This window comes from Tachyglossus aculeatus, chromosome 4 (genome assembly GCF_015852505.1).
Source record: "Tachyglossus aculeatus isolate mTacAcu1 chromosome 4, mTacAcu1.pri, whole genome shotgun sequence".
NCBI lineage: Eukaryota > Metazoa > Chordata > Mammalia > Monotremata > Tachyglossidae > Tachyglossus > Tachyglossus aculeatus.
This window is the reverse complement of record NC_052069.1, coordinates 134,565,042-134,582,764: the sequence shown is the minus strand read 5'-3', so window position 1 is coordinate 134,582,764 and position 17,723 is coordinate 134,565,042. Positions and strand designations below refer to the sequence as shown.

At 55.6% G+C, this 17,723-nt stretch overlaps 1 protein-coding gene across 3 annotated transcripts in view; it reads left to right on the top strand.

Moving 5' to 3' along the window:
* Positions 1-17,499, top strand: part of SLC4A11 (solute carrier family 4 member 11) — a 67,074-nt gene extending 49,575 nt beyond the window's left edge. For all 3 annotated transcript variants that reach the window (XM_038745018.1, XM_038745020.1, XM_038745019.1), the window contains 13 exons: positions 380-589; positions 1,822-1,906; positions 3,615-3,740; positions 4,734-4,847; positions 6,223-6,355; positions 6,934-7,007; positions 11,396-11,642; positions 12,002-12,108; positions 12,689-12,857; positions 13,797-13,970; positions 14,784-14,979; positions 15,139-15,308; positions 16,180-17,499. In XM_038745018.1, coding sequence (XP_038600946.1) covers positions 380-589; positions 1,822-1,906; positions 3,615-3,740; positions 4,734-4,847; positions 6,223-6,355; positions 6,934-7,007; positions 11,396-11,642; positions 12,002-12,108; positions 12,689-12,857; positions 13,797-13,970; positions 14,784-14,979; positions 15,139-15,308; positions 16,180-16,243 — 1,869 coding nt within the window. In that variant the 3' untranslated portion in view covers positions 16,244-17,499. The remainder of the gene's footprint in view (positions 1-379; positions 590-1,821; positions 1,907-3,614; positions 3,741-4,733; positions 4,848-6,222; positions 6,356-6,933; positions 7,008-11,395; positions 11,643-12,001; positions 12,109-12,688; positions 12,858-13,796; positions 13,971-14,783; positions 14,980-15,138; positions 15,309-16,179) is intronic.
* The last annotated feature ends 224 nt before the right edge of the window (positions 17,500-17,723 follow it).

Sequence of the window (17,723 nt, the reverse complement as noted above, 5' to 3'; positions counted from 1 at the left end):
TCCCAGCTTTGCCACTTGCCTGACAAGTTTCTTACCCTCTCTGAGCCTCAGTTTCCTCCTCTGCAAAATGGGGATAAAATACCTCTTCCCCTCTCTTCCTTAGACTGTGAACCCCAGGTGGAACAGGGATTGGGTTAGATCTGATTATCTTGTATCCGCCCCAGTGCTGAGCACAGTGCTGGACACGTAGTAAGCAGTCGAGACATCTGTCTTATTACCATCGTCAGATTTCCAGCTCCTCGAGCACAGAGCAGTTAGCAAGTGGAGGGTGAATTTCCTTCCCTGCCTCGCAGTTTCAGCCCAGCCTGGTGCTCCTCCAAAACCCCCTATTTCTGCCTCTTTTTCTTTATCTCCCCATCCCCGGCCACGGCCCCGACAGAAGAGCACGAAGACGGCCACGGAGGTGGGGCGGACCTTCGCCACGATGTTTTCCGACATCACCTTCCGCCTGAAGCTGCTGGAGACCAAGACGGAGGAGGAGTTCAAGGAAGCCCTGGTGCACCAGCGGCATTTGCTGACCGTGGTCAATCAACCCCTGCCGGCTGGCCTCAGCGAGACCCTCAAGGAGCCCGGCCACAAGCCCCTCCGGGTGGGTCTCCAGGGGGGATCATCCCAAGGAGCCAGATGGACGGGGAGTGGGGCCAGGATGTGTCTGTCTCCCATCAAAGTCTCTGATGCCCGCTCCCAAGGACCAGGCCCGGAGTTGGTGGCAAACCCTTTCGTCCCCTGGATGCCAGGTGGGGGGCTCGGGTTTGCCCTCTAGCCCCCCTGCCACTCTCCACCCAGCGGGCAGACACCTGGAAAAGCCCGGTTGGCCACCACCCCAGCAGGGAAAAACCCGGGGCCTAACGAGTTCTCCACCCTCTTCCAAGGCCTTGCAGCCACGGGCCCGGGCCCATCCTGCCAGGCAGCCTGCTCCACTCGGAGAAGAAGCAAAAGGTTCTTCAGTGTGGCCTGATGGTTAGAGCCCGGACCTGGGTTCTCATCCTGGCTCTGCCACTTGTCTGCCGTGTGACCTCGGGCAAGTCACTTCACTTCTCTGGGCCTCAGTTCCCTCATCTCTAAAATGGGATGAAGGCTGGCAACCCCGTTTAGGAAATGAGTTGTGTCCAACCTGATGATTTGTTTCTAGCCCAGGACTTAGTACAAGTTCCTGAAACCTAGTAAGCGCTTAACGAATACAGTAATAATAATAATAGTGAGTATAATTGTGATATTTGTGAAGTGTTTACTAGGTGCCAGGCACAGCACTAAGGGGATATAAGCAAATAGGGTTGGAGAGAGTCCCTGTCCCACACTGGGCTCACAGTCTTCATGCCCATTTTACAGATGAGGTCACTGAAGCCCAGAGAAGTGAAGTGACTTGCCCAAGGTCACATAGCAGACTGGTGGTGGAGGCAGGATGAGAACTCAGGCCCTTCTGACGCCCAGGCCCGGGCTCTATCCACCAGGCCATGCTGCTTCTACTTCTCCATTTCCACCAGGAGCAAAACTAAAGGAGTTGGTTTTAAATGGCAGTGGAAAGGATGGAGATGAGACAGGCAGAAGGGCTTCCCGGGGGAGGGAACCAGGGAATGGGGGGCCGAGAGCGACTGTGGCATCTCCTTCCGTAAAGAGTTCTCACGGCCCCTTCTCATGCCACCACCTCCTTCGTTCTGTTTTGTCTGCTCGGGTACGTTATCTGCACCTCAGCCGCGGGGCAGATAAGAGAGAGTCGGTCGAGGTTGCATTTTGGAAGCAGCTGGGGGAAGGGATGGAGATAAGGGGGGCTGCTGTTCAGGCTCTCCTGGCCCTGACCCCGACGTCTCCGTCCTCCCGCAGCTGAACGACTTCTTCCGGGTCGGGAAGGGCATCCTGGACGACATTGCCCGGCGATTCCCAGTGTACGCGCTGGACTTCACCGATGGTAGGCAACCAGAGGGTCAGCCGGGGTCTTGCTGGGCTCTGGGTGTGGCAGGAGGGAGGGAGCTGGAAACTGGTTTCTACGTCTGGGGCATTGGCAGCTGCCAGCCGGCTTTTGTGGAACAAAGAGGGTAGGGGACAGAGCCAAGCCCGATGCTCAATATCCCGGCAGGAAATTCTGGGTTCCCACTGAAGCCAGGGGACGCGGAAGAGTGTCACCTGCAGACACACACCGGAGAGTGTGTGTGTGGAGGTGGGCGGGGGGGTGGTGGCATTGCCTCCCCCAGAAGTCTTCTTGCCCATCCCCCTGCCCGCTGAGACTGCCTCGGGCCCAGCCCACGCCAGCGTGATTCACCCTGATTTAAACGGTTGAGATGCATCTTGGAAAATAATAATAACAACTGCGGTATTTGTTAAGCACGTACTATGTGCCAGGCACTGTTCTAAGCACTGGGGTAGATACCAGATGATCAGGTTGGGCACAGTCCCACGGAGGGCTCACAGTCTTAATCCTCATTTCACAGATGAGGGAACTGATGCCCGGAGAAGTGAAGTGACTCGCCCCGTGTCACGCAGCGGACAAGTGGCAGGGTTGGGATTAGAACCCAGGTCCTTCTGACTCCTTGGACCCTGCCCTATCCACTAGTCCGTACTGCTTCTCGAGACTTCTCAAGTCCTGCTGGGTTGGAGCAGCCCCCTCCCAGAAGCGGGGGGCTAAACCTAATGACCTCGTGAGGAGCCTGGGGTTTTGTCTCGGGTTCCAAGCCCCCCAACCCAACCCCTCGGAAAGCAGAATTCACAGCCATCGGTCGCTCTGAATCTTCCCCGTCCTGGGGCAGATCTTGGCCCCCTCCTCTGGGCTGCCCAACCCCGGCTTAGTGAACGGAGCCCGGGCTTGGGAGTCAGAAGAACCTGGGTTCTAATCCTGGCTCCGACACGTCTGCTGTGTGACCTTGGGTACTTCTCTGGATTTCAGTTACCTCATCTGTAAAATGGGTATTAAGAGAGGGAGCCCTATATGACAAAGGGACTGTGTCCAGCTTGATTACCTTGTATCTACTCCAGCACTTAGAACTGTGTTTGGCACATAGTAAGCACTTAAAGCAGTGTGGCTCAGTGGAAAGAGCCCAGGCTTTGGAGTCAGAGGTTGTGGGTTCAAATCCTGGCTCCACCAATTGTCAGCTGTGTGACTTGGGGCAAGTCACTTCACTTCTCTGTGCCTCAGTTCCCTCATCTGTAAAGTGGGGATTAAGACTGTGAGCCCCACGTGGGACAACCTGATCACCTTGTTTCCCCCCAGTGCTTAGAACAGTGCTTTGCACATAGTAAGCGCTTAACAAATACCATCATTATTATTATTATTATTCTATGTGCCTCAGTTCCCTCATCTGTCAAATGGGGATGAAGATTGTGAGCCCCACGTGGGACAACCTGATCACCTTGTATCCCCCCAGCACTTAGAATAGTGCTTTGCACATAGTAAGCGCTTAACAAATACCATCATTATTATTATTATTATTACCATAATTATTATTATTAACCAAACACCTTTTCTCCCTCCCCCTTAGTCCGTGAACCCCATGTGGTACGGAGACAGGGACCGTGTCTCACCTGCTCCTACCTATCCCAGCGCTCAGTACAGCACTTGGCACATAGTAAATGCTTAAATTATACCCCAGCAATGATCGTTTTTGTTGTCACGATCCTACTAGGCATAATCGGAAGCAACAAGGCGGTGGGGAAGTACATCACCACCATGATCTTCCTGTACTTCGCCTGCCTGTTGCCTACCATCGCCTTTGGCTCCCTCAACGACGAGAACACACACGGTGCCATCGGTAAAGCTCTGCTCTCACCTCGGGGCCCGCGATGCCAGTGGGTGGGAGGGGGCAGGGACCAGCCTGTCCCAATCCCCCTCCCTTCCCCGGATCCCCCCATCTTAGTCGGCTGGAAGTGGGGGACCGGGCACAGAGGCAGGTCGGGCCCAATCAGGTTGCCAGTCTAAGTTGGGATGGGCTGGGGTCACGACCCTGGGGTTCGGACCGGTCTGGGTCATGCCTTGGGAAGCAGCGTGGCCTACTGGGTAGCGATTATAATAATAATAATAATAATAATTGAGGTATTTGTTAAGTGCTTACTCTGTGCCGGACACTGTACGAAGCACTGGGGTAGAGACACAGTTGTCAGGGTGAAGACAGTCCCTGGCCTGTGTGAGGCTCACAGTCTCAATCCTCATTTTACAGATGAGGTAACTGAGGCCCAGAGAAGTCAAGTGCCTTGCTGAAGGTCACACAGCAGGCAAGTGGCACAGGCCTGGAAATCGAAGGACTTGGGTTCTAATCCTGTCTCTGCCTCTTGTCTGCTGTGTGATCTTGGGCCTGGCACTTCACTTTTCTGTCCCTCAGTGACCTCATCTGTCGCTTCACTTCCCTGGGCCTCCGTGTCCTCATCTGTAAAAACGGGGATGAAGACTGTGAGCCTGATGTGGACAGGGACTGAAGTCCAACCCGATTAACTTGTGTCTACCCCAGTGCTTAGAACAGTGTTTGACCATAGTAAGCGCTTAACAAATACCATCATTATTATCATTATATCTCCTCCCGTGAGGTCCACTGGGTCTGTGTGGAGCCCTCAGGGAGGGGCTGGGGACTCCCAGCTGGACAAACCCATCCTTCTGGCCAGCTGTCCGGTGCCAACTCTTAAGGTCTGGCCTACTTTGGACAGACCCCTCCCCCAGGAAGCTAATGCAGCCCCCCATCGTACCCCCACGCTCCCTGGGGGCCGTCCTGGGGGCGGTGGGGCCGCTTCCCACCTGTCGGTCCATTTTGCAGATGTGCAGAAGACTATCGTGGGCCAGTGCATTGGTGGGCTGTTGTACGCCTTGTTCTCTGGGCAGCCCCTGGTCGTGCTCCTGACCACCGCCCCCCTGGCGCTCTACATCAACGGTAAGGGCAGAGCACATCGGGCCAGGCCGGGGGACAAGGGTGTGGGCAGGGCCCGGCTCCCAACACAGCCAGCCCCAATGGGCCCATGTCTGCTCGTACCCACTGAGCTCCTGTGGTGCCAGTGGGCAGGGTGCCACCAAGGGGGGGCCTGACCTCTAGACTGTAAGCTCATCTGTGGGCAGGGAGTGTGTCTGTTATGCCCTTCTACTGCATCCTCCCAAGTGCTTAGTACAGTGCTCTGCACACACTACGCATGCAATAATTACCATTGACTGACTGACCCTTTTGGAGAGGGGCCAAATCCGGGGCCAGGATGGCCCCAGATAAGACAGGGCTGATCCTGTGCCATGCGACTGCCTCATGTGCCGGTCTGTGCCCTTCTCTTGGCCCCGGGTGGGCTGCCTCTCTGAGATCCCCCCAACCTCCAGTCCCTTCCAGCCCCCTCCCCAGCCCCGGGCTGCTGGAGATTGACGCTATCGGGACTGGGGGCCAATCAGGCCAAAACCCCCACGTTTCCTTTTGTGGTGTCGGCCTGGCCCTGCTGTTGCCACTGCCTTCTCCGGTCCCGCCTTGGATTTGGGGCCTTTCCTTCATTCATTCACTTGTATTTATTGAGCATTTAACTGTATACAAAGCACTGTCCTCAGAGCTTGGTAAAGTACCCACAACAAGCTTACAGTCTAGATGGGGAACAGACATTAATACAAATCAATATATGACAGATACGGAAGTAAGTGTCTACATGTTTTGTTTTGTTGTCTGTCTCCCCCTTCTAGACTGTGAGCCCCTTGTCGGGTAGGGACCGTCTCTATATGTTGCGACTTGTACTTCCCAAGTGCTTAGTACAGTGCTCTGCACACAGTAAGCTCTCAATAAATACAATTGAATGAATGAATGAATGAAGTGCTGTGGGGCTGGGAGAGGAGATGAATAAAGGGAGCAAGTCAGGGTGACGCAGAAGGGAGAGGGAAAAGAGGAAAGGAGAACTTCGTCAGGGAAGGCCTATTGGAGGAGACGGGCCTTCAATGAGTCTGTGAAGGGGGCCTCTGAGTTTAGATAGGAGGCTGAGGGAGGAAGGTGGAAAAGAGGAAAGAAGGAATTAGTCGGGGAAGGTCTCTTGGAGGGGATGTGCCTTCAGTAAGGCTTCGAAGGGGGAACCTCTGAGATTCCAGGAAAGCTGTGGACTCCTGTAGGGATGAAGAGGAGAAGGAAGGAGGGTCCTGTCCCCAACCCACAGGCCCCCAGGGGAGCTCCCATGGTTGGCGGGTGGAACTGCCAGTCTGTGCGGGCTGGGGTCCGGGCCGGGAGACTGGCTAGAGCGGGTGTCTGTGCGTCCATGTGTCCTTCCCGCCGGTGAGCGGCTGATGCCTTTCAGTGATCCGGGGCATCTGCGATGACTACAGCCTGGACTTCCACGCCTTCTACGCTTGGACGGGGCTGTGGAACAGCTTCTTCCTTGCCCTCTACGCCCTCTTCAACTTTAGCCTGGTCATGAAGCTCTTCAAGAGGTGGGTTCCCGGTGGCAGGGGCGGCCGGGGCCTGGGCTGGGCAGACCCCTCGCAAGGGAGGGAGCAGGCCGGGTCCCAGCAGGATGGTTCCCTGGGGTCGGGGCGGAGCCCCTGGTAGTTGTATCCCGGGGCTGTGGACCAGAAAAGGGGTGAGCTTCCCCAGTTCATTCACAAGGCCCCAGTGTGACCTAGTCAGCCACTCGTATATACTGAGCACTTACAGTGTGCAGAGCACTGTACTAAGCTCTTGGGAGAGTACACTACAACCACAGACACGTTCCCTGCCCACAAGTTTACAGTCTTGAGTCAGTCAGTCAGAGGTATTTATTGAGCACTTACTGTGTGCGGAGCACTGTACTAAGCTCTTGGGAGAGTACGCTGCAATCGCAAATGTAGTAGGAATGAAAGGGGTCCGTCGGTCGGGCCGGGGGTGGTGAGACATAAGATTATTATTATTGTTATTATTATTATGCGAGGCCTCTGATCTTGGCCACATGTCACGGGCTATGACCGACTGCTGTCCATCCATCTGTCCCCCCACCCTATGGTCCTCCTGCCTCCCTGCCTGCCGGCCTCAGATCCACGGAGGAGATCATCGCCCTATTCATCTCTATCACCTTTGTGCTCGACGCCGTCAAGGGGATCATCAAAAGTGAGTCCTGGCCCCCTTCCCGTCTGCTGTCCCCCCACTCCCTGGGGCTCTTTGTGGGGTCGGGCCTCTCCCGGACACCCAAGGGGCAGCATGTCCAACCAGGCAACTGGGATGGCCGGCCCGGACAGGCAGTGCCAATGCAGGGTTCTGCAAAGGGACCTCTTACATCCGAGCTGGGCAGACCAGGGGCTCGGGAAGTGCACAGGAAGTCCTCACGCCCGAGGCTACTCCTCGCCAGCCCCCGGACCCTCGTTCCCAACGCTCAGAGCCACCATCCTGTCGTTTGATCTTGACCTTTGCCTTTCCTGGAAGCAGCAAAGGGAGCAGCTGGAGCATCCAGCTGTCTATGGCTGGTGACAGAACAGGCATCAACAGTGCCAGGGTCATTCCTTCATTCATTCAATCATATTTATTGAGCGCTTACTGTGTGCAGAGCACTGTACTAAGCGCTTGCAAAGTACAAGTCGGCTCCATGTAGAGACGGTCCCTACCCAGCAATGGGCTCACAGTCTAGAAGGGGGAGACAGACAACAAAGCAAAACATGTAGACAGGTGTCAAAATCGTCAGAACAGTTAGAATTAAAGCTATATGCACATCATTAACAAAATGAATAGAATAGTAAATATGTACAAGTAAAATAAATAGAGTAATAGATCTGTACAAATATATACAAGTGCTGTGGGGAGGGGAAGGAGGTAGGGCGGGGGAAGGGGAGGAGGAGAGGAAAAAGGGGGCTCAATCTGGGAAGGCTTCCTGGAGGAGGCGAGCTCTCAGTAGGGCTTTGAAGGGAGGAAGAGAGCTAGCTTGGCGGATGTGCGGAGGGAGGGCATTCCAGGCCAGGGGAAGGACGTGGGCTGGGGGTCGATGGCGGGGCAGGCGAGAACGAGGTACAGTGAGGAAGTTAGCGGCAGAGGAGCGGAAGGTGCGGGCTGGGCTGTAGAAGGAGAGAAGGGAGGTGAGGTAGGAGGGGGCGAGGGGATGAGAGCCTTGAAGCCGAGAGTGAGGAGTTTTTGCTTGATTCCTAGGGTGACAGGGAGCCACTGGAGATTTTTGAGGAGGGGGGTAACATTCCCAGAACATTTCTGCACAAAGATAATCCGGGCAGCAGAGTGAAATATAGACTGAAGCGGGGAGAGACAGGAGGATGGGAAATCAGAGAGGAGGCTGATGCAGGGTGGGTCAGGGCTGAGGACTGCAAGGGACTTCTAGGCACGGTGACCCCTCCCCACCCCTTCAACCCCCAAACCCACAGTGCTCCTTCAGGGGAACGTGACAACTCTTCCCCCCAGAATGAGCTCCCCCCAGTGTCACGGAAGCCCCTTACCCTGCTGCCCCCTCCCAGCTTCTGGCTCTGGCTGGCATCAAAATAACGGGCCTAGAAGTCAAAGGGTCATGTGTTCTAATCCTGGCTCCACCACTTGTCTCTGGGTGACCTGGCTCAAGTCACTTCTCTGGGCCTCAGTTACCTCATCTGTGAAATGGGGATTGAGACTGTGAGCCCCACGTGCGACAGCGACTGGGTCCAACCCAATTTGCTAGTTTCCACCCAAATCAATCAATCAATTGTATTTATTGAGCGCTTACTGTGTGCAGAGCACTGTACTAAGCGCTTGGGAAGTACAAGTTGTCAACATCTAGAGACAGTCCCTACCCAACAGTGGGCTCACAGTCTTAGTACAGAGTTTGGCACATAGTAAGCCTTAAACAATACCACAATTATTATCATCATCATTATTATTATCCAAGGGAACGTGGTCAAGGCCAGACAGGGCTTCCTGCTTGAACCGAAAGCGCCCAACTCTGCCTCATCCTTGCCCCCCAAATCCTACTCAGCCCCACCCCGGACTCCGCTCCAGCCCTTATCCAGCTGGGCCAGAGAAAGGCGTTGAAGGTCTCTCCCTCCCATCCTGGTTCCCGCCCCTCCCCGATTTCATGTCAAGAGTCCCAGGCAGAATGGGGCTCCTGCTGGGGCCAGGCTGAGGTGGGCACCCAGCTGGGCCCGATGGGGTTGACATCATGAATTGGGGGTTCAGGGCCCTCAGAGACATGGAGATTTGAGGACCTGCCTGGCTCACTGAGTCCTTAGCAATGTACCCATGTCCACTGTGGAGATCAGGTTTGTGAGACGGTGAGAGAGACAGAGAGAGAGGGTGTGAGTGTTTGTGTGTGCATGTGTGTGCATGGGCGTGGGCGTGTGTGTTGAGAATCTGATTTCTATTCAATTCATTCATTCATTCAATTGTATTTATTGAGCACTTACTGTGTGCAGAGCACTGTACTAAGTGCTTGGGAAGTATAAGTTGGCAACTTCTAGACTGTGAGCCCGCTGTTGGGTAGGGACCGTCTCTGTATGTTGCCAGCTTGTACTTCCCAAGCGCTTAGTACAGTGCTGTGCACACAGTGAGCGCTCAATAAATACAATTGAATGAATGAATGAATATAGAGACGGTGCCTACCCAACAACAGGCTCATAGTCTAGAGCGGGGAGACAGACAACAAAACAAAACATGTAGACAGGTGAAAAAAAATCAAAACCGTCAGAATAAATAGAATTTTAGCTATATGCATATCATTAATAAAATAGAGTAGTAAATATGTACAAGTAAAATAGAGTAATAAATATGTACAACTATATACAAGTGCTGTGGGGAAGGGAGGAGGAGAGGAAAAAGGGGGCTAAGTCTGGGAAGGCCTGCTGGAGGAGGTGAGCTCTCAGTAGGGCTGTGAAGGGAGGAAGAGAGCTAGTTTGGTGGATGTGTGGAGGGGGAGGGCATTCCAGGCCAGGGGAAGGACGTGGGGCAGGGGTCGATGGCGGGACAAGCGAGAAAAAGGCACAGTGAGGAGGTTAGCAGCAGAGGAACGGAGGGTACGGGCTGGGCTGTAGAAGGAGAGAAAGGAGGTGAGGTAGGAGGGGGCGAGGTGATGGAGAGCTGTGAAGCCAAGAGTGAGGAGATTTTTGAGGAGGGGAGTGACATGCCCAGAGTGTTTCTGTACAAAGATAATCCAGGCAGCGGAATGCAGTATAGATTGAAGCGGAGAGAGGATGGGAGATCAGAGAGGAGGCTGATACAGTCATCCAGTCGGGATAGGATGAGAGATTGAACCAGCAAGGTAAAGGTTTGCATGGAAAGGAAAGGGCAGATCTTGTCGATGTTGTGGAGGTGAGACTGGCAGGTTTTGGTGATGGATTGGATGTGTGGGGTGAATGAGAGAGCGGAATCAAGAATGATACCAAGGTTGTGGGCTTGTGAGACGGGAAGGATGGTAGTGTCGTCTACAGTGACGGGAGAACCGGGGAGAGGACAGGGTTTGCTTCCCCTACCCATAGTTCATTTCAATGCCTGTCTCCCTCACTAGACTTGGAGCTTCCTGAGGGCAAGGATCATATCTACTTAATAAATAATAATAATACTAAGTAATGATGGTATTTGTTAAGTGCTTACTATGTGTCAAGCACTGTTCTAAGTGCTGGGGGAGATACCTGGTAATCAGGTTGTCCCATGTGGGGCTCACAGTCTTAATCCCCATTTTACAGATGAGGCAACTGAGGCACAGGGAAGTTAAGTGACTTGCCCAAAGTCATACAGCTGACAAGTGGTGGAGCCAGGATTAGAATCCACGACCTCTGACTCCCAAGCCTATGTTCTTTCCACTGAGCCTCACAAACACATGCAATTAACGTATGATTGTGTTACTACCGTTAGGGAAGCTCGAATATTGCTGATTGCATTCTCTATTTACTTTAGTATACTTTCCCAATCATTTAGAATAGTGCCTTGCACATAGTGATGGCTCAGTAAATACCACCGAGTGATTGATTGTTTGTGCTGTGTGATCATGAGTGCGTATGTGTGTCTGTGTGCATGCGGGCACACTTGTGTGGGTGGTACATGTCTGTACGTGTCTGTGTATCTCTGGAAGTTGTTCTATAAAACCATTAGGTCCCCGCATGCAGTTTTGGTGACTATGTCTAAGGCAACCAGAAAGTAGGACAAAGAAGGGCGGCCAGGGTGTCCTGGGGGGTGGACAGAGAGATGTCCTGAAGGGACCAGGATAGTGCAGGCTGAGAGGGCACAGAAGTAGAGTTTACAGATCCAGGAAGGATGCGAACAGGGGGGACCCACCATTGTTTTTACCCCAACCAACCTCAGCAAGATGGGAACCCCCAGCTGTAGCTGGACAGTGTTAGGTCTAGAACCAACAAGCAGCAGGAAATGCCCTCGTCGGGCCGGAGAGCGAGCACACAGCACGCGTTCTATCGGGAAGCCAGGCACCAAATGGGCCAGACACTGGAAAGTCGGGGATGGGGGTTCTGGGAGTACCACCAGCACCCGGTTCAGAGACGAAGTCCAGATGGGCCGGGCCGCGCTAGGACACCTCCCATCAGTTTTCAGGAAATACTACTACGGCGAGCCCGTGGGCGGCCACCCCCATCCGACAGAAGCATCCCGCGGCCTCCTCGGCCTCAACACTACACTCCTGGTGAACTCGTCGGTCGGTGGCTCGCTGTGCCCTCAGAACCAGACCGGTGGGCACGAGCTGGCGCACTACGGGAGGGAAACAGCCGTGCTGAGCCTCATGCTAATGTTGGGGACCCTCTGGCTGGGCCACACCCTCTACCAGTTCAAGAAGAGGTGAGCGGGCGAAAGGCCCGGGGCCCAGCCGGACAGTGCACGGGGCCTAGGACCCAAGGAAGGGATGGGGGGGATGGAGGGCGGATGGTCTGCTTGTCGGGGAGGCCCCTCTCCCGCCACCCCTCCCTCCCATATCCACTTGGGTGTTGGGGGAGAGGCAGAGGGAGGAGATAGAGTCCCTCCCTTCGAGGTCTGATGGGTGAGTAAGGAAAAAGACACACACCCATACACACGCTCAAAATCTCAGAGAGCTGGAGTGACTGGAATCAGGCCGAGGGTCAATCCAGGCCGGCTCCCCGGCGGAAGTGGCGCTCAGCTTCGGAAGTAAACGCAATTCCCGGTGTGCTTGCCCCCCGCAGCCCCTACCTGCACGCCCACGTCCGGGAGATCCTGTCCGACTGCGCGCTGCCCATCTCGGTGCTCACCTTCTCCCTCGTGGGCTCCTATTTCTTCCGGGAGATAGAGAGTGAGTGCGCCCCGGGGGTGCCCTGTGGTATCGCCCACCCCGCCCTGCCCGAGGGCACCTCCGCCAAGCCAAGTCCTCTTCCCTAGCCGCCCGGGTTCGGGGCCCACCTTCCAGGCCCTGGCCTGAGTCTGAGCTGGGCCAGTTGGGTCATCCCAGCCGTGCTGCAGATGTCCGGCGGACGGTGTGGGGGGGGGCGGAGGCACCCGGGGGAGAGGAGTGGGGGTGTCTGGGCGGGGGCCGGCCTTGTAGATCAGTATTTCCATCCCCCCCGACGATGGGAGCAGGAACCACATTGCCGGCTGACGTGAGCGGCCTCGGGAGGAAGCCGGGGGGCGGGCGCAGTTGGGCGCAGTCCAGGTGGGAAGAGGGGAGGGGGACACAGCGACCAGGGGGTGAGGGTGCGATACGTTCTGCTCAGTGCACCAACTTGGCTGTGGCACTTGCCCCTTCCCTTGGCGTTAGAGCAAGAGGGCCCGAGGGCCTGAAGGAGTGGGGGAGACCAGAGCCAGGGTGGGGATGGGGAAAGAATCAGGATGGGAAGGGGGTGGGCTCCTCACAGCCCCTTCCCACCCCCTGGTAGTGTCCAAATTCAGCTACAACCCCAGCGAGAGCCTGTTCGAGCTGGCGCCGGTTCACCTGCTGTCCACCGGTGCGGCCCTGAGCGCCATGGGCCTGGGCTTTTTGCTGTCCATGCTCTTCTTCATCGAGCAGAACATCGTGGCGTCACTGGCCAACGCCCCCGAGAACAGGTACGGCCTCCCTCGCCACCCCCCCACCCCAAGCTGGCCCTGACTTCCTTCCGCCTCATCTTTTCGATTGGGTCGGAGGCGGCTGCAGCTGGAGGAGGCAGTGCTGGAGAGTCGGGACCCCAGGCCTAGAGAAGCAGTACGGCCTAGTGGAGAGGACCTGGGTTCTAATCCCGGCTCCTCTACTTATCTGCCGTGTGGCCTTGGATGAGTCACTTCATTTCTCTGTGCCTCAGTTACCTCATCTATAAACTGGGGATTAAGACTGTTAGCCACATGTGGGATAGGGACTCTGTCCAACCTGATGACGTCATATGTACTCCTGCGCTTAGTACAGTGTCCGGCACATAGTAAGTGCTTAACAAATACCAATAAAAAAATAAAATAAGTTAGGGAGTGAGGCCTAGAGGCAGTTGCAACCGGCCACTGTGGGACCCTTTGGCCGCACTCTCCCTCTCTGATCTACCTCCTCATTTAGTAAGGGAGAGAGGGGCTCAACTCAGTCCCTCCTTGAATATATTAGTATTAGTGTAGGTGTTGAGGCGTTAAGTTTCTATCTGCCAACTACTGTTCTAAGCGCTGGGGCACTTAAGTTAATCAGGTTGGACAGAGCCCTCACCCAACATGGGGCTCACGGTCTAAATAGGAGGGAGTAGGATTTAATCCCCATTTTACGGATGAGGTAACTGAGGCCCAGAGAGGTGAAGCAACTTGCCCAAGGCCACCCAGCAGACATGGGGAGGGGGAGCTGGGATTAGAACCCAGGTCCTCTGATTCCCAGGCCTGGGCTCTTGCCACTAGGCCCCACTGCTTCCCACATAGCTTGTAGAGTGGTCTACTACCACTCATATGTACCATGTACCATGCACATGTGTGTGCATGTGTCTTTGTGAGTGTGTTTTGGCGGTGCCTGACCCTGGGTTCCTGTGGTCCATACCACAGGTTGGTGAAGGGCACAGCCTACCACTGGGACCTGCTGCTGGTGGCCCTGATCAACACGGGGCTGTCTCTGTTCGGTCTACCCTGGATCCACGCCGCCTACCCACACTCCCCCATGCACGTCCGAGCCCTGGCCTTCGTGGAGGAGCGCGTGGAGAACGGGCACATCTATGAGACGTGAGCACCCCCGTCCCTCCCCCAACCCTTGTCCCCACCCCCAGCCCCTCTCTACCCCAGCACCAGTACCCCTGACAAGGCTGGGGCAGGCGGATCGGCGGGGGATAGTTACGGGACAGGACCCCCCTCATTCATTCATTCATTCAATCATATGAGCGCTTACTGGGTGTAGAGCACTGTACTAAGCACTTGGGAGAATACATTAGAGAAGCAGAAGAAGTAGAGAAGCAGTGTGGCTCAGTGGAAAGAGCATGAGCTTTGGAGTCAGAGGTCATGGGTTCAAATACCCACTCCGCCTATTGTCATCTCTGTGACTTTGGGCAAGTCACTTAACTTCTCTGTGTCTCAGTTCCCTCATTTGTAAAATGGGGATTAAAACCTTGATTCCCCCTGGCACAACCTGATCACCTTGTAACCTCCCGAGCGCTTAGAACAGTGCTTTGCACATAGTAAGTGCTTAATAAATGCCATTATTATTATTATTATTACAGTAGTGCAATATAGCAGAAACATTCCCTGCCCACAGTGAATTTGCAATCTAGAGGGTGAAACAGAATTAGTATAAATCAGAAAATGGCAGAAATGGACACAAATGCTGTGGGGCTGGGAGGGGGGATGAATCAAGGGAGCAAGTTGGAGCTATGCAGAGTGGGAGAAGAGGACAAGGGGGCTTAGTCAGGGAAGGCTTCTTGGAGGAGTTGGGCCTTCAGTAAGGCCTTGAAGTAGGGGAGAGGCATTGTCTGTCGGATTTGAGGAGGGACGCGAAGATGAAGACAGATTGGCCAGGCTGGACCTCCCTGCCCTCTTCGCCAGGATCGTGAGTGTGAAGGAGACTCGACTGACCACGCTGGTGGCCAATATCCTGGTGGGGTTGTCCCTCCTGCTGCTGCCCTTCCCGCTGCAGTGGATCCCAAAGCCCGTGCTCTACGGCCTGTTCCTCTACATCGCCCTCACCTCCATCGACGGCAACCAGCTGTTCGAGCGGGTCGCCCTCCTGCTCAAGGAACAGGTGCCCGGCCCCCATCTCCCGGTCCCCCCCTGCCCTGGCCCTGTCGGGGGGTGGAGTGGGACGCCGACCCCAATCCACCCGAGCCCCCACCCCCGGGGTCAGGATGAAGTCTGGTAAGCCCAACTCCTGCTCACCCGGTGTGCCCCCCTCTCTCTGCAGACGGCCTACCCCCCGACCCATTACATCCGGCGGGTACCGCAGCGGACAATCCACTACTTCACCGGGCTTCAGGTGCTCCAGCTGCTGCTCCTCTGTGCGTTCGGCATGTCTCCTCTGCCCTACATGAAGATGATCTTCCCCCTCATCATGATCGCCATGATCCCCATCAGGTGCTCGCCCCAACCTCTTCTGGAACCCTCCAATCTCTCCCCGGGGTCGGGGGGCCTCTGGGCCTACCTCCTTAAGTCATTCAATCTTATTTATTGAGCACTTATTGTGTGCAGAACACTGTGCTAAGCACTTGGGAGAGTACAATGATAAACAGACATTCCCAGCCCACAACGAGCTTACACTCTAGAGAGGGGTTTATCCCTGCATGGGAAACGTAGGCCGCTCTGCCCACAGTAAGTGCTCAATAAATACGAATGAATGAATGAATGAGGTCAGACGGGAATCGGGAACTCGGGGCCCCAATCGGTCAATCGTATTTATTGAGCACTTACTGAGTGCAGAGCACTGTACTAAGTGCTTGGGAGAGTACTGTATTACAGTATAGCAAATACATTCCCCACCCGCAATGAGCCCACAGTCTAGAGAAAGATGGAGCCTCGTTGATAATGTTTGAAAACCTCCATGGGCTCCCCGTGCCTCCAGTCCCTGTCAGAAGCAGTATGGCATAGCGGATAGAGCATGGGCCTCCAAATCAGAAGGTTGTGGGTTCTAATCCCAGCTCTGCCACTTGCCTGCTGTGTGACCTTGGGCAAGTCCCTTCACTTCTCTGGGCCTCAGTTACCTCATCTGTAAAATGGGGATTGAGACTGTGACCAACCCAATTTGCCTGTATCCACCCCAGCGCTTAGTACAGTGCCTGGCACGTAGTAAGTGCTTAACAGATACCGTTATTACTATTACCAGGAGGAAACAGCGGGGTTCAGCAGGAACTCCCCATCCCAATCGGGTCTCCCTTAACTGTCGGTCTCCCCACTTCAGCTCTGCCACCCCACCTGTGACTCCCCCAACAACTGTGTGTGTCTCCCCCAGGTACAACCTGCTGCCCAGAATCATCGAAGCCAAGTACCTAGATGCCATGGACGCAGAGCACTAGGCGTGAACATGTGCCGGCCCAGCTTAGCAGTACCCTGGCCTCCCTGCCCCCCAGGCTCTTCCTGCCTCCAGCTTGGGCGTGACACCTTGGAGAGTTGTGGGCACTACCTGCCGGGGAAGCCCGGCCCTGACTGGCCCCGGCAGGCCCCTGGGATTCCACCGGACCCCCAGACCCTCAAAGACCCAGGCTTCTGAACCCCCAGTGATCTGGCCATCAGGCCACCCACGCCTCCGGCCATACCCGTTGTCAACCCGGAGCGGCCTGGGCTGCTTGGGGGCTGGATCCCGGATTTCTCCCCTTCCACTGCCACCCTCCTTCCCCAGTACCAAAGCCAGGGTCCCATTAGTCCCCTAGAGCAGGTGTGAGATGAAGGTCACCCCGAATTGTTTCAGTCCCATGCCCAGCGGGACAGCCTCCCCCATAACTCCGGCCAGGAATCAGGCTTCCCTAGTTTGGGCAGTCACGGCCACACCGGTCAGGCTCCAACCACGCCAAGGCTAGCACATATCTGGTACCGGGGTCACAGATGAACAGACAGACCCGGGTGTGTGCCAGCGTGGGCCAGCCTGCTGGAGAGAGCCCTGGCCCTCTGCCCCCAGAGATCTGTGCCCTGCTGAGGATCTGGGGTTCTCCTCTCACCCCTCTGTCCGCCTTCAGTCTCCAGCTCTGGGCCCTCCTACCTGTCGGGTTGGTCCCCTCCTTGGGGTCCTCTCTGCCCGGTCACTGCCTATGAGGGAGGCACTTCCCGTACCCCTAGACCAAGCATCCTCTGCCTTAGCCAGGAACGGGTTTAGGGTGGGAAGTGCCAGTGCCCACAGCAGGGGGGTGGGGAGGATTTCCTCTCCTCTGACAGGATCAGATTCCACACTCGCCCAGCTTCGGGAAGACTTAGTCCGTTTACTGTCTGTCCCTTGGGGAGAGGGCAGATTGGGAGTTGCTGACAGTGCCCCCCACCCACTCACCCAGGTATTTTGTAGAGTGGAGGGAGAGGCCTCAGGGGTTGAATATGGCTGTGTTATGGATGTCCCCTCTCAGGGGCTACAGCTTGCGGGGTTGGGGGGGGTTCTCCAGGGGCTGCAGCCCCTCCCCAGCTGATGCTTTGAATTCTGGGGATCATCCCAGCGGGGAAGAGAAGACAGGCAGGCAGGGTAGGGTCCAACAAAGCCTAGGAATGGTGGTGAGGGGGGTGGAGCAGGGGCTAAAAGGGAGGGAGAGTCACTGAAGCCAGGACTAAGTTGTGTGTGTGTGTGTGTGTGTGTGTGGGTCTCTCAGTGGCCAGCCCGGGGGGCGGGGGGCCAGAGGGCTTGGGTTCAAATGCTTCCTCACTAGCCTGGCACTGTCCCAGGGCCTGCCAGTTAGGACCCTTGGGCCTCCAGGTCATAAGGTCCGGGGGAGGGGATGCTTGCTCAGAAGGAAGGGCCAGGGACATCTGGACCCCCTCCCCACTGGACAGTGGTAGCCAGGCATAATCTCTCTTTCG